At 40.7% G+C, this 15,425-nt stretch overlaps 4 protein-coding genes across 6 annotated transcripts; 2 read left to right on the top strand and 2 right to left on the bottom strand.

Moving 5' to 3' along the window:
* Positions 1-2: 2 nt before the first annotated feature.
* On the top strand, positions 3-2,846 carry si:ch73-41e3.7 (uncharacterized protein LOC572312 homolog). 2 transcript variants are annotated; one of them, XM_036557550.1, is made up of 2 exons: positions 3-332; positions 1,756-2,846. In XM_036557550.1, the coding sequence occupies exon 2, from the start codon at positions 1,763-1,765 to the stop codon at positions 2,735-2,737; it is 975 nt and encodes a 324-aa protein (XP_036413443.1). In that variant the 5' UTR covers positions 3-332; positions 1,756-1,762; the 3' UTR covers positions 2,738-2,846. The 2 variants fall into 2 exon arrangements, with proteins under 2 accessions (XP_036413443.1, XP_036413442.1); XM_036557549.1 differs by having other exon boundaries at positions 3-254.
* A 400-nt stretch (positions 2,847-3,246) lies between these two features.
* Positions 3,247-5,265, bottom strand: txnl4b (thioredoxin-like 4B). Its single transcript, XM_036557501.1, has 3 exons — positions 5,061-5,265; positions 3,869-4,020; positions 3,247-3,677 (listed from the first exon to the last, which is right to left on the bottom strand). The coding sequence occupies exons 1-3, from the start codon at positions 5,190-5,192 to the stop codon at positions 3,512-3,514; spliced, it is 450 nt and encodes a 149-aa protein (XP_036413394.1). The 5' UTR covers positions 5,193-5,265; the 3' UTR covers positions 3,247-3,511.
* Positions 5,266-6,144: 879 nt separating this feature from the next.
* On the top strand, positions 6,145-8,021 carry trmt10c (tRNA methyltransferase 10C, mitochondrial RNase P subunit). Its single transcript, XM_036557131.1, has one exon. It carries the CDS (start codon positions 6,383-6,385, stop codon positions 7,871-7,873), a length of 1,491 nt encoding a protein of 496 aa, XP_036413024.1. The 5' UTR covers positions 6,145-6,382; the 3' UTR covers positions 7,874-8,021.
* Positions 8,022-9,719: 1,698 nt separating this feature from the next.
* On the bottom strand, positions 9,720-15,419 carry blzf1 (basic leucine zipper nuclear factor 1). Of its 2 annotated transcripts, none has more exons than XM_036557132.1 (7): positions 15,346-15,419; positions 13,519-13,627; positions 12,921-13,360; positions 11,581-11,780; positions 10,980-11,108; positions 10,570-10,798; positions 9,720-10,235 (listed from the first exon to the last, which is right to left on the bottom strand). In XM_036557132.1, exons 2-7 carry the CDS (start codon positions 13,541-13,543, stop codon positions 10,050-10,052), a joined length of 1,209 nt encoding a protein of 402 aa, XP_036413025.1. In that variant the 5' UTR covers positions 13,544-13,627; positions 15,346-15,419; the 3' UTR covers positions 9,720-10,049. The 2 variants fall into 2 exon arrangements, with proteins under 2 accessions (XP_036413025.1, XP_036413026.1); XM_036557133.1 differs by lacking the exon at positions 15,346-15,419 and adding an exon at positions 14,974-15,336.
* Between the last annotated feature and the right edge of the window lie 6 nt (positions 15,420-15,425).

Genomic DNA, 15,425 nt, shown 5'->3' on the forward strand with positions numbered 1-15,425 from the left:
TGTGTAGGAGAAGTAATGGCCTGTTTGGAAATGACTCACTGAGCAGTGTTTCTCAGCCCTGGTCCTGAGGCCCACGGTTCTGCAGCTGTCAGTATTTTCTCTGCACTCGACACACCTGATCCAACTAATCAGCTCAATAACAATCACATACTGAGTTGGAGTGGGTGTGTTAAAGCAGGAACAGCACTAACAGGTGCAGTGGGCCTCCAGGACCAGGGCTGAGAAACCAGAGTGAGAATAAAGCTTTACCTGAGGTAACATCACCGCTCTACTCACAACACTCACCAGGTTCTTTGGTTTCTCCTCGACTGCGTCCAAATTTCATGATGAACGTGAGAAGATAATTTCTTTCATTCTTTGACGAGGACACTTTAAAAGTTCAAACCTGTTACCTAAATTATAGACTAAAAGTAAAGAAAATCAATAGAATGGAAGTGTCCTCATGCCATTAGCATGCATGCTAGTTAAACACTTTTCTTGCTAATTCTTTGTTTGAAAGAACCTACTTATTTAACCAACTGTAGGCAAGGAAATCTTGTACAAATGAGATATTGTTCCTAAGATGAGGTAACACTGTATAAGATTCACTTATGAAAAGTTTAGTTTTTAAAAGTTACAATAGCTAAATGGCATATTTAGAGAAAGGGCTACAGTCCAATCACTGGGATTAAAACCTGATTGTTTTGCTTTCTAATGGTAATTGGCTTAATTAGAGACCACTAGTTTTCTATAGGACACCTTTAGATTCCATTACGAAACCATCATTTGCATCTGGAATCAGTCCCAGAACACCAGTTAAACTGTTAAGAGTCCTTTACACTGTGATACCAACTCATCAGGAAAACACAGAATACCAGTACTGGCTACAGAAACGTTTAATGGTTTTTATGATTTTTTTCAGAAGGGAGAAAAAAGGATAGCAGAGAGGAAGAGAAGTTTCATTTAGGCTTTTGGATGCAACCTGAGAATTATAATTAGAACCAGATGCTACATGTTTGAATCATCAGGTCAGAGCAGCCATAACAACTGACCAAGTTTATCCTTCAGCCTCCATATCAGGATGAGAAATGTCTACAGTTCAGTTCTTTTCATGGGCATCAGTGTAGATGTTGCTGTGTCTGAAACTGAGCACTATAGGCTGCACATTTCTTCAGTACACACAGCGCTAGTTCACCTGCTTACTTTATGCAACATCCAAGTGATATAATCGGATATCGGAAGAAAACCTCATATCTCCAAAATGGTAACTTTACAGGAAAAGGAAAAACCTGCTTTACTTATAATGTAAATCTATGGAACCAGACTTTTTCCAAGTCATTCTGGCTCATTTCTTTTGGTCCATTCTTCATGAAATTTACACACAATGTAAAGGGCAACATGTATTTTTAAATTATGCCAAAAACTGAAAAACGACAAAAATGGAGATACAAGGTTTTCTTCCGACAGCGGCATCTAGGTACTTTTTATGTGCTGTTTGCTTAATACTGTGATTTCAGATGTACCTTTTATTGAGATGCATCTTTGTGGAGTACTGTTTTGGCACACTATCCAAAGTAGAAGCATGCAATTCTGGGTGCAGTTTTAACATTTTCTCTGCTGTAAACACTCATTCCACTTAACAGTGGACTGATGGCTTGAATTAGGTGTTGGAACATGGAAAATCTGTGCAGGGCAGGAGGGAATGTCATTGAAATACTTACTGTCACTTACTTTCTGAAATATTGGATTTGTAGCTGTATACTGCTTGATCCACAGGTGGTAAATGATGTTGGAGTGCTCTGAACCAAGCAATCAGACTCCATCAGACTTCCCATATTTCTTCACTGAGGATGGACATCTATGCCACAGAGACACTATGAAGCCCTACAAGTTCTCGTTCAAACTTAATGACGTCCACGGAACTGTGAGGGAACATCTGACCCTTTGTCGCTGCATCACGCAGCATGTATGTAGCATCCTTGAGAAGAAGCTTAAACTGGTCAAGGTGCACCTGGACAAAAGAACCCAGGCCGATTCCTATTCTCTTGGTTTTGTGTACACGAGCCCAGGGGCACTTAATCACCACGGGACCCTGATGGTTTTGATCCAGGACAAGGGCACAGTAAGGTGTGGTGTGTGGAGCTGGAGGGCTGTGGCACGTGAAGGTTTAGACAGAGGCAGTCAGATCCCATATGTGCGCTGGGCTTTAGAGAAGTCTTGTGCAGTTTTGTTGATGAACCCAAATGAAGGAGGGCTGTCGCCAGAAGAACATGTCCGCTTGGTCTGGGAGCGCTTGGTGTCCAAGAGTGCTGCGGAGCGCATCACAGTTGTAGCCCATGGCTACGGAGGCCTGGCTTTCGTTCATCTGCTGTGCCATCAACTGGAAGAAATCCGCCAAAGAGTCTGGGCAGTGGCTCTTATTGACTCCTCCCACAATCAGTGGCACCAGCCCCTTGGAGCAGCAGGTCGTGACTGGCTGAAGGCTCATTCTAGAACATGGATCCTCAGTACCAAGCCAACAAACCGCCCGGTAGGGTCCCTCAAAGCAGGGTGCCGAACGATGTCAGCTGGGACGCAGTGTCACGAGACAGCACCTGCAGTCTGCATGGAGGCCGTGTTTCGTTTCTTTGCAAAGGTGATGAGGCCCAAAGCTGTACCTGCTGCCTTTGGCATCATTACCAGGAGCAGGAGCTTCAGAGGGAGTAATCCCAACAGGGAGGCTGGTGGCACAAATGACAGGAACAATAATACACCCTGAATGGGCTTGTTTTCTGTCATGAGTCCAGTGGGATGTGAATGTTGACAGGGTGAACCACTGCATTGGGTGGAATATAAAAGGTGGTGTATGGTTGGTGGATGTGAGATGAATAAATACCTACAAGCTCAATGTGTGTACTATTTATTTCACTCATTAGTTAAAAATATTTCATTTATGCACTTGGATCAGGGGAAAAAATTAATTTTAGCTATGCAACATACATGTGCCACATTTTTAGACAACAGCTGTCATGCAGTATCAGAAACCACACAAGCAAGTCTATTTGAGCTTAGTTAAGAACATGATGCAGTTCGAGGCATAAATGTTATAGACCTGTAATTTTCATGATGCTAATTGGTATAAGCTTCTATTACTTGTTAGCTACATTAGCCTCATAGCTCCAGTGCAAATGTAATGAGGCTTGGCTGATCAAGTACATTTGAGGTGAGGAGAAAAATATGTGAATTTATCTAACCATGTTAAATACACAAACAGCTGTAACAAAATCATTATATACAAACATTTATTTAATGCAAAAATGACAAACATGAACCAAAATTATCATCCAAACTTTGCTGCTCTCTGTTTTCAAAAGAAAACAAGCACATTTAACAATAATTTCCATAGGAAACAAATGGAAACCTTTGAAATATAGTTGCTTTATAGTTACAATCTATACTCGAACACTTCTTTATATAGAACTATAGGCTTAGTTCTTAACTATGTGCATATTCCATCTATCAAAAGCCAAAGTTGGTGGTGACACACAGGTAGCTAGATATCATGGTAGAGGAGATCATATTTAGGTATGTTCCTTGGATCGATGGGGCTTTGCACAATCAGTTTTCCTCTCATGGCTCCTCGGTAGATCACCTCAACAAGATCAATGAAGTCTTGCTTGGTTTTAAAGCATCCAACAAACTTGGTATGGTCTGGAGACCTGGAAAAAAAACAGCATTATGAACATGTATATAAACACACACTATTTTTCCCCACATACCATTTAAAACTAAACATCTTTGACTACAAAGCTGATTCATCATTTTAGTGTCACTCAGAGGACTGACACGTCTACCTAGACGTAATTCCATCTGAGCTGCTATTGAGCGGATTTCATCGTTATATACTCACCCATAATCAACCTTCATGTGCTGTCCATTGAAGAAGAAGACAGTGGAGGGAATATAGCTGATGTCAAAGTATCGAGTGTAAACTGGCACTTTGTCCACGTCCACAAGATAGATTGAAGTCATATTCTTCAAGTCATGGGAGGTTTTTGACAGCTGCCACAAAGAAGTGAAAGGGTATGATTTGCAAAGGCTTTATGATCAGCAGTTACTTGAAGCTTAAATATTCATCTTAAGTTTAAAAACTTCTACATAATTTGATGGTTGAGATGAAAACAAGTCATTCAGAGTGGTTTGGTGTAAAATGCTCCGTTCTAGAGAAACTTGCCGAGTCAGAACTGTTCACAGAATTGTTCGCTGGTGATAGGAACCAGACGTCTGAAGAGTTTAATGCCTCTGAAAGCTCCCTCACATTCAGTTATTGCACAAAATGGTTATGAATACGCTGCCTGAAGTCAGACATTGTTTTGCGATAGCTTCGTGACAAAGTTTTGGCCTAAAGCATCTTATTAATCCATATATTTTAATCTATTCATGGTGGAGAAGTACATGCAGGGTAAGGCAAAACAGCCCCCCTGAGATTTATGGCTATTTTACCATCATCATTACATGTAAAACACTCAGGAGACACGTGCAAGTTCTCTAGTGGTTTTGGATAGTAAAAAAATGGCTATATTTGTAGACATTGTATATATGTTGTAGACATTGAGACGTTTGGTTTCTATCACCACCACTGTAATCTTGAGTCTCTCTACACCGAACCATTTCACATCAAACCACTCTGAACTGTTTACATTGCAACAACGGAATTCTGCAAAACTTTGAAAAATCGTGGAATTGCCCTTTGATGCTTTAAGGAATACATTTTAAGAGGTGTATTTGCATTTCATTTTGGAACTGTCCAAAAACTTGAATCAAAACTTAAACAGCTGTTTTTTTTTTCACTTTTCACAAGAGAATTTACTCTGTTCACTCAAGGCAATAAGTCAGTCTCCTGTCTGCAGTTCTCCAGATCTCTTGGTCCTCGACTGCTTTGCTGTTGCTCACAATTATTAGTTTTTTTGTATTTTAATAAAAAACAATCGCAGAAAAGAAAAGAAGCGAAACCAAACTGCGCTGGCCTAACCTAACCTAACCTACATTACTGAGCTATGGACATACAGAGCTCTGACTAAACTAACGCGAGAAACACTCACAATCTCATCCAGCTGCAGGCAGACAGAGTCCTCATCTCTTCCGAAGCGCAGCACCAGAACTTTCTCCGCCACGGTTTTGATGGCTTCATCGACATCTTTCTTACACGACAGTTTAGGGAGGAAGAAGCTCATTTTGACACGAACTGAGAATAACTGTAACGCTTGACCGCCTCTCTATTCTGGCCGAGCTTCTTCGTTTGGGCTGTTGTCGACAGGCTGAAGCGCGCGAGCCGCTTTGCTGCCCCCTTCAGTACAGAAAACACACTGAAGGAGAAGTCCACCCGTTAATAAAAATTCTGCTTAGTTCAGATGTCAGTAAAGTAATTCAGAGTAATTTGATGAGAAATGGTGGATTGAAGACAAACCTGCCGACTCGGATGATTTTCTCTACAGTGGTGGTGAACGGGGGGTGCAGCATGTCAACACAACTATACACGACACAAATGTAGCCATTTCATTTACTATCCAAAACCACCAATGAACCTACACGTGTCTATATACATGTTTAAATATGTAATGCCGATGATGGTAAGATAGTGGTGTGTGTGTATACACACACACACACACACACACACACACACACACACATATATATATATATATATATATATATATATATATATATATATATATATGTATAGTAAAGTAAAAGAAAATAAAAAGTTACTTAGAGAAAAAATAATAGATAAAAATAAATATAAGTAGATAAAAAGTAGATATAGTAATATACTAATATTGAATGAATATAGTATTGAATATAAATACTATATAATGAATATAGTATTATTATTTGAGAACTTTTTATTCAAGTATGTAGCTGTTACATTTAATATAAGATTATAACATAAAGCACGAAGTGGCAGCTTATGTTTGATATAAATAAAAAAAGACTGCACACAGTAAAAAAAAATATTTATGCAAATATACATAACAAAAATAAAAATTAAAATACAACTAAAAGAAACACAATAGATTAATGTTTAGGTTTTTTTAAAACTGGAAAAAACAATACAAACTCGTTAATTTGGCGGAACCTGCGTTTAGTGAAGAGCGTTTGTGTTTCACTACGGCGGAAATAGTTGACGCATTGCTCGTCAACGTGACCTCAAAGCGAGCTGCGGGGCAGCGCGGTGAGTTTACTGAGAGATGAAGTGACTAAACTGAACCTGTTTCTCTGTCCGGCGGATCCGGACCCTCATCACGCTCGTCGGTTCAGACACCTCGTCTGTGATCGCCGGGTCTGTTCCTGTGATGTTAGCAGGCTAGCTAACCCCAGCTGTCCGTGTCTGCTCTGCTCCTGCGGGCTCTGCCGCTCCTCTGCCATGATCTTTCTCAGGTTTCGTGTCGTGGCTGTGCTGAGGAGGTGCTGCTGCTGTCCTCAGGCGTCTGCAGTTGTAAAATTTCGTAACCCTAGTTTGCCGACGTCTAGTCTGACCTGCGTTTACCCCTCAGCAGTTACTGCAAGCAGAGCCTTGAGTACCAGCTGGACTCTGAGGAAAGACGCCCCTCAGCCTCAGGACCTGGACACAAGACATGAGCTAGACTTGGACGTGTGGAAGTCGGTGATGCGATCACAAGCTTTGCAGGAGGAGAAACTCAAGGACGGAGAAGAAGAATCCACCACTGAAGTGGAGGGAGAGCTCTCTCCGCTGGAGGCGAGCCGCAGGTTGGTGGAGACGTGGCGCCTGGCCGGCAAGCTTGTTCCTGAAAACATTACGGATGAGCAGCTGGAGACGCTGGCTGAGCTGACCACCAAGTCGTCCAAGAAGAAGTTCCTCAAGTACCTGGCTGTCAAGGAGGGCCACAAGAAGGCCAACAAAGAGAAGAAGGAGAGGAAGAGGGCTGAGAGAATGGCTGAAAAGAAGGAGGAGACAGAACTTGCAGATGGAGAACGTGAAGAGATGGATGGAGAGGAGGAAGGAGAACCCAAACTGAAGAACACCTATCTTATGCAGTTCTGGTCTCGCTCTATGGATAAGCTGTTAGGCTGGAGGGTGGCGCAAGCCATGCGGTTCGGCCAGCCGCTGGTTTACGACATGAGCTACGAGCAGCACATGTCGAGGCAGGAGATGGAGAACACCGTCTCACAGCTTCTAGAGACTGAAGGCTGGAACCGGCGGGCTGTAGACCCCTTCCACTTGCACTTCTGCAACCTGCAGCCTAACGGCGCCTACCACCGAGAACTTCTCAAACGCTACAGCCAGGAGACCTGGGAGCGTCTCCTGATCACTACCACCAGCCAGCGTCACATAGACGTATTCCCCCACGAGAGTCTCGTCTATCTCACTGCGGACTCTCCAAACGTTCTCCGCACCTTCGACCACAGCAAGGTGTACATTGTGGGAGCCTTGGTGGACCGCTCCATCCAGTCTGGAGTTTCTCTGGCCAACGCCAAGCGCCTCAAGCTGGCCACTGCCCGTTTGCCTCTGGACGAGTATCTGCACTGGGACAGTGGGGCCAAGAACTTGACCCTGGACCAGATGATCCGGATCCTGATGACAGCCAAGGAGACCGGCAGCTGGGAGAAGGCTCTGGAGTTTGTGCCCAAGAGAAAGCACACTGGTTTCCACCAGCAAAGAAGAAAGGACAATGTTCAAAGTGCAGCACCAGTTAGAGCCACAAACAGAGAGCCGGAGGCAGAAAGTGGTCAATTGTTCGTAAGCAAACAGAAAAAGAGAAATCAAAGGGCAGAAAAAACGCCTTCTGGATCAGAGCGTGTCTCTGGACAGACCAGATTATGGACTGCGCTGAAAACCAAAATGGAGGAACGCAGTAAAGTTAGGAGTAAAAGAAATTGGTGGGATGAAGAATAACCTCATGACTCACAGTTTTAATTTCAAAGACTTTCTGTCCTCATCTGTTCATCCAAAACTATAACAAATAAACAGTTACTCAGTGAATGTAGTAATTCAGTCAGTTAATATGTCGGAGTTAAATAAACAAATTTACATTAAAGGAGAATTTTACTGTTTATTTCATAATTTCTAGCCATTCAGAGTGGTTTAATGTGAAATTATGTAATCAAGAGGAACTTACAAAGTCAGGAGTGTTTACTGTGGTGGTGAAAGGAACCAGATATCTGAACTTTAAATATGTGTGAGAGTTTCCTCACCGGGTGTCATGAGGCAAAATTGTCGCCAAAGAAAACATTTTTCAGATTCATCACTATTTTACCATCATCATTACCAACATATCATACAGTTGTATGCAAATGTTTGGGCAGTGAAATGACATTTAATAATGTCAAGTTTTATAAGTAGTAAATAACACATCCTCTTGAGAGAACACACTTCTGCACATTTTAATTGCTGTTTATTTGGATTTTGAATTTAACACATTCAAAAATAAAACATAAGATGTGGCCTCTGCAAAAGTTGTAGCATGTATTTCTTTTTTCCCCCCAATATGTTTAAGTCCAAAACCAAAATTTGCAAAACAAGTTTATATTTAAGTTTGTTCCCTGTGGGGGATGCTAACTTACTTTCTCTTACAAAATCAACAAAACATAAACTGGGGTGTTGAAACTTTTGCATACAACTGTATAAATAGAAGACGTGTAGATTCACAAGTCATTCTGGATAGTAAATAGAATTACCACATTTACACTGTAGATGCCCCAGTTTCTATCACTACCAGTGTAAAGAAATCAGAGTAACTAATCTGAATGACTGTCTACATCTCAACTATTGAATTATACAGAATTATTTGAAAAATCAGTGGAATTTTAACTTAAAAAGTAAACTTGTAATTGGTGCCTTGGCTTCCCAGTAACAGACAAGCCTTAAAATTAGTAAATATTTCTTTAAAATAGATATTGACCTATATGGTACACATATGTAACAGATTTACAAAATTCAGGATAGTAATTCAAAGCTCTGGTGTGGTTTTACTGCAATTTCACATTTTTTTTGTCTCTTATCAAATCCAACAAAAAAATTGCTTACCAAACTTTATTTTGGTCACTGCAGACAATTATGAATTTTACAGAGAAAAATGTTTTTGAAATGCCTAAAAAAAAAGTCACATTTCACACATCCGTTTCAGTAGAAATGAAACAATTGCATATTGCACCTTACAGTAAGTTCATTAAAGCCTAGGCACAACACTAACCAATCCATTTCCAAGCTAATGCACACACCAGTGCAAATACATAAATATGACACTGCAGTTTCATTCAGTACCAAGTTTTTTGTTTCGTTTTTAAAGATGGTTTCAGCTTGTTCACGCTATTATGCATCACTTTCACAAATACTGCATCATCATACAGCGGGTGTCTACACATCATTCGTCATATACAAATAAACAGGCAAAAGTCTGTCTGTCCTCTGCTGCCTGTTTTGAAAATTCACAAATTTAATGCAACACACATGATTGATATTTTAGACAGAAAATAACATGAAATTCAGACTCCTATAAATTGAAGACTTCCTCTTCAAAAGCAGCTGTTGCATTGCACACTGCATAGTCCAAAACTGCAAGAATTTCATCAGTTCATCTGTTTTAAATTAAGCATCTTTTCTGGATCACAGGTACAAATACTTGTGCAAAGACATGGCAAGTCACTCTACCTCAAGACCACTGACATTCAAGGTCTGATAAGTAGGCTAGAAAAAAGACAAACAGCTTAACGTTGCAGGAAAGTTGCTACTATTTAAAACATTTCATTGTATGCTGGTCAGACTTGTTGAGCGAGTCCATGTGTGCTCTCTCTTTGGTATTCACAAAAATAGACAACATATTGTTATTTGACATGATTTATATTGATAAAGACCACTGAGTTGTACAAAACAGTAAGAAAGTCAGCCCTATTGTCACGACAGTACAGTAGTGGTCTCTGTCTTCTGATATGACCATCAATGATCTAGTCTGAATAAATACCTGCTCCTATCCAACTTTCTAATAAAACGTAGTTGCAAAAGAAAGAAAATATTGAATAAGGTTGCTGTCTACTGGAGGTAAGAGTAGACATTAGTTTAAGATAAGTTCATCTCAGAGTACTAGAAGTTCCCCAGAGCAGCGCTCACAACAGTTGAAGGTGATGTTTTCGTATCGAGTGTATGGGTGGAAACGTCCGATGCTTTTCTTGTTGGGCAGGAAAGGAGAAGTGGTGGGGTCAGAAGCTGCCGGCTCACCTTTGTTGTCTGAGCAGGCAATGGGGTCTAGATTTCTGAGTACCTAAATTGGGACCAATGTCAAGAGGAATATTTCAGTACACCTGAATATGACCTGCAATGTCATATTACTTTAGAAAGAAAATATTGCATCTTCAAAATGGAAACTTAGGAGAAGGAAAAAAAAACATTATCTGTTATGGTCCATTAATCATTAAATGTTCTCACTGTAAAACTGTGTAAAAAAAACTAAAGAAATTTTAATTACAATAATATAACTTTATATTACATTCCATCAGATCTTAATCACAATCTCTGCATGGAAATCTGTCCACAGTCCAACAGAAAAGAAAAAAACGGAGAATCTATTGAAAAATAAATATTAAGGAGTTTCATACCTTCTCTGCCATCTTCTCAGCCGGCGTATTGCAGAGTTCTGAAGCTTGGCTGCTCTTCACAGTAGTGTTGCAAGTGCTGCTGCCCACATTTCCCAGCAGGTGGGAGTTGATGGCATCAGCCAGCTTGCGATTGGCTGCAGCGAGTTCTCCGGTGCTGAGAGGCTGGGCACTGGGGTAGTAGGTTTGCCGTCTACCCCACTGCAAGGAGACTAGCAGCTGCTCCAGAGACCTGCACATAACAGAACATAAGTGAGCTGTTTCTATTTCACCCAAAGACCTGAAGCAAATCCAAGATCTAATCATCATTGCTGAACGACATCTAAAATGGACCTGACAGTTAACGACTGACTGTATTATTTAAGCATGTTTTCTTTCGTTTCTAATCAAAAACCATGTCTCTTTAGTCTTACCTATGCGTGTACATCATATCTCGGGAGAATTCCTCCCTCTCGAGCAGCAGGTCCTGGATGGCGCTCTGGGCCTCTCTGGTCTGCCGCTGGAGAGCAGCTCTGGCGTTTGTCAGCTCCTCAGCCATCACTCTAGATTTCAAATGCACAGATGACAATTAGGCCTGAAATATCACAGAATTGCTTGTGGTGCCACATAACATAAAGTGAAAGTGTGCAGGTCACGTTATAGCAAAAGCTACATATAACTTTAAATTAACATAAAAGTAGCTGGATAGGTATTATACTAGAATCCCAATTTGTTTATTTTAAACTGTCCAATTTTGCACAAATTTGATATTTCTGCTTTTTGTAAAGAGCTAAACTGAATTTTAAAAATCTGGTATTTTATATGACTATCTTAAGTAAAGTGCATTAAAATAGCTCATTTTAAAGCTTAGGTTTTTTCCAAGAAAATAAATATCTGGTATCGGAAAAAAGAAAGTGACATGCCACCTCTACTTGTAAGAACAAATATCCCGATATATTTGCGTATATTAAATGTAGTGGCTAAACACAGCTGGACTGTGCAAAAACAATGTATGTCCTATAAATAAACACTCACCGACTGGCAAGAAACTTGCTCCTCCAGACATCACACTGAATACTCATGCGCTCCAGCTGCTCTGCAGTGTGAGCGAGGTTACGGCCCAGTGCTTCATTCTCCAGTATTAGCTGGTTCTTCTCTCTTGCCAGTCGCTCAAAGTGGTACTGCAAGTCATCGCCTACTGAGGCCACCAGTAGCTTCTTCAGCTCCCTGTTTACCTGCATGTGAAGGTAAAGAAGAGGAACTGATGGCAAGTTGTACCAAACTGGCATAATTTTACATTCTATTTATAGAATTTGACTAACACAATAAGTAATGTTTTCGCATAGAGGAGAAAACTTACATAGAACTTGGCTTACAGCAAGATTTTATGCAATTTTAGTCACTCTTACATAAAGCAGAAGACTAATTGACTCTCAGCTGCTCTACCAGATCCTCCTGTATGTGAAATTCTACACTAACATCTGTTCCTTTACAATGTTCCACCCTTTTCAGGAGAATTGCTTTCATTTTTTCCCCCCAAACCTGCAGAAATATTTTTCCACACCTCTGAAGTTCCTTAGTTCTTAGAAGTTGGCTGCAGTTTCTACTTCTACTTCATCCCAATTACAAATATAGACTCATCAAACCTCATAAAACCTTAGTCCACATTTCAGATATCCAGTTTTGATGTTCTAGTGTAATTTTTATTTAGTCATTAATGGCTTCTTGGTAGCTGCACATCCATGCAGACCCATAGCATTGAGTCGTTTTCTCACAGTGGAAGGATTTTTTTTTTAGATCTGAAGCGAGAGTGGAGTGTATAAATTTAATCCCAGTGTAGTGCATCACTGTCTGTGCAGTCAGTGTCTGAAGAAAACTCTTTGTGATCATGGTCTGTGTGTAGCAAAAGCACCACTACCATTCCTCCATCTCTAATAGGCACAAATATCCAGGAACCAAAAAAGGTGCATACTGTTTTACACTGATAAAACATGTACCAAATGTACTGAAATATCTTCAAAAAAAGCTCCTGAAAAATGAAGAAATTAAGTACCTTATGGTTGTTTTGACCATAAATTAGATCAATTAAGAATTGTCTCTGACCTTTGAACTGTACCCAACCTCAGCAATTTGCCTTGTACAAACCACATGCCAAAATCACACAGTTGCCCAAAACTGCCTTGATTAATTAATCTTTTACATGTTTGCTTATGCGGTTTCTAAAACTATTATCTACAAAAACAGACAAAAGTACGATGCACAGCTAAAAAAGAGTAGTAGTGTCTATCTTGAAGCCTGAATTGTGTCAGTACTTGTGTCCTTTTTCGATAAAACTACAACATTTCCATTCCTTTAGCTAAATAGTAACGACTCACCTCTGTCTGAACACGCAGCTGGTTGGAGAGGCCCTCTTTGTCCTGCAGCAGCCTGCGCTCAGAGTTCTGGAGCTTCTCCAGGGCGCTCCTGTAATCCTGTGGCTCTGGAGAGGGTGAGGGTGGCCGGTCCTCACCATGCTGCGGAGAGGCTCTGTCATCTCCTTTGTTCTCGTGAGCCCCGACTCGGCCACTTCGGCTGATGGCAGCACGGGGCACCACAATCCTCACAGCCTCCACCTCAGTGCAGGCCTCCCTGTTCACTTTTCCCAGGTGGAGCACTCCCGGAGAGTGTGGTGATGCTGGAGCAGTCTTGAGTGCTGAGTGCTGCTTTGGTGACGGTACCTTCAAGGCTGGGGTCTCCACTGAGATCTCCGGGGCCACCACCGGTTTATCTGTCTCCATGCCATCTCCAGGGCCACGGACAGGCACAATGGCCAAGTCTGAGAGTGGAGAAGATAAACTGTGAGATCAAATACACAAACTGCGCAATCTGTTGAATCTGCATACATGCCTAGTTGGCTGAGCAGATATTTTGTCTAAGGAAGTCACAAAGGTATGTAAAAAACATAATATAGAGATTGTATGGAAGATTACTCACTCTTCATGGCTACTTCAACAGACATGGTTGGAGAAGACTGTTAAAGTGGCAGCAGAAGTGTATCGTGAAAGATCCCAGACAGTAACAATCTGTATGGTTGGCTTTCCACCTTGAACAAAAAAAAGACTTCAGTTCAATAAAGAATCCTTGGTAAATGCTTAAGACTGAGGGCCAATATACATAAGTCAGTTTCAGATCCAGATTAAGTCTAACTTAGGCTAAAAAGTATTTCCACTGGTGGTTCACCACTGGCACTGCAATTTAGTCCAAGACCAGGCCTAATCCATGTTCAGGAAACCACCCTAAAATACTTTTTGAACTTTTTTTTTAGATTTGCCTCTATCAACACTACATATAAAAACTTATGTAGGATCACTGGTGGTTTTGGACAGTAAATAAAATGGTTTTCATTGTGCTGTAGTTGGCTGGTTCCTATCACCACCACTGTACAAAAATCAGAGTCAGTAAGTTTCTCTACCATGAATCATTTCACGTCAAACCACTCTGAATGGCGTTCCTTATTCCACTGAATTAGGCAGAAATTTTGAAAAATGGGTGGAATTCCCATTTATGTGATTCAGATGTCTGGTTCCTATTACCGTCACTGTGTTTTAATCAGTCAGACCACTCTGAATGACTCTGTTCACATCTAAATCATTTAATTATGCAGAAAAAAATTTCCCTTTAACACCTAATAACTTACTCTATGTACATACTATAAGCAGAGAAGTATTTCTGTAAGGCATGCTGGTGGTGTACATTGCTTAAATCCCTAAGCAACCAAAACTGCAACTCAGCTGTTTTGTAGATAAGCTAGACAACAAGCTGTTGTGTAAAAGTCTGTTAATCAACAGTAACAACTACACACTGGTCCTTCAATGGTTCTTTAGTAAAGACACCGGTTCTATTTAGAACCATGAGTTCTATGTACAACCATTTCCAGCTTAAATGGTTCTTTGCATGATCAGATTAGTTGAAAATGTTTCTGTGTAGCACCAAAAAGGTTCTTCTATTGTTACAAGTTTGACACGTTACAAAAGCAAATCCCTTTTTGGTGCTATATAGATTCATTTTCTATAAAGAACCGTATACAACACATTCTCCGTCAATCTGAAGAACCATTTTCCATGCAAAAAATGAGTTATGAGTAAATTGTTCCATATAGAACCGTTGTCTTTACTAAGGAACCCTTGAAGAACCATCTTTTTTTTAAGTGTGTACTGACAGTAATATCAAAATAAACTTCACATTTAGATTCACAGGTGTTAAATGTCGTACTGTTCAGAGTCTTAACCGAATGTCGACAGTTTAATGCAGTTAAAAAGACAGACAGACAGCAAGAACTGGAAAATAAGCTAAAGTGAAATCACAAAAATAATCAGAGCGGTTCTGGGTTAGCTAGGTTAGTATCCGCTATCGCCAAGCTACTGAAACAGCAGCTAACAAACGAATTACCGGTGTTGAAACAGCGTTTCGCTGGTGAGTTTAGTAGTTACATCCCTTCACAACCTCCGCGACAATGTTTGTGAATCACCCCGTTTTTATCGTTATGGTCGTGTTTTATGACCTGCTGAGCGAACATTAACAGCCAGCTGTTTATGGCCGGTAGGCTAACGCTAGATAACCCGAGCTAGCTATTTGGCTAGCGATCAATACAACCCGCTTTCGGGGGGAAAAAAGCAGCATAAAACCACTACGCCGAAACAAAACATACGGGATTTTTTTGATAGGTATTACACGGTCATATAAATGGCAAGTAACGTTCGTCAAGTAAACAGTTCGACTACAAACATCGACATTTTTAACCACTCCTGCCACGTAACCTACCTTTCTCACCAGCAGCCGGAGTTCCCCATTTTCCCCTCCGACTCGGAGCGGAACTGATTTACACAGTGAGTGTTTCCGCA

Source organism: Colossoma macropomum, unplaced genomic scaffold (genome assembly GCF_904425465.1).
Source record: "Colossoma macropomum unplaced genomic scaffold, Colossoma_macropomum, whole genome shotgun sequence".
NCBI classification, from domain to species: Eukaryota; Metazoa; Chordata; class Actinopteri; order Characiformes; family Serrasalmidae; genus Colossoma; species Colossoma macropomum.

Coding starts and splice junctions, on each gene's coding strand:
- si:ch73-41e3.7 (XM_036557550.1), top strand. CDS start 1,763: ATGATGTTGGAGTGCTCTGAACCAAGCAATCAGACTCCATCAGACTTC.
- txnl4b (XM_036557501.1), bottom strand. CDS start 5,192: ATGAGCTTCTTCCTCCCTAAACTGTCGTGTAAGAAAGATGTCGATGAA. Junction 4,021..5,060: donor GCCTGCAGCTGGATGAGATT/GTGAGTGTTTCT, acceptor TCTTTGTGGCAG/CTGTCAAAAACCTCCCATGA. Junction 3,678..3,868: donor CACATGAAGGTTGATTATGG/GTGAGTATATAA, acceptor TTTTTTTTCCAG/GTCTCCAGACCATACCAAGT.
- trmt10c (XM_036557131.1), top strand. CDS start 6,383: ATGATCTTTCTCAGGTTTCGTGTCGTGGCTGTGCTGAGGAGGTGCTGC.
- blzf1 (XM_036557132.1), bottom strand. CDS start 13,543: ATGTCTGTTGAAGTAGCCATGAAGA. Junction 10,799..10,979: donor GATATGATGTACACGCATAG/GTAAGACTAAAG, acceptor TGTTATGTGCAG/GTCTCTGGAGCAGCTGCTAG. Junction 10,236..10,569: donor CTGAGAAGATGGCAGAGAAG/GTATGAAACTCC, acceptor GTCCCAATTTAG/GTACTCAGAAATCTAGACCC.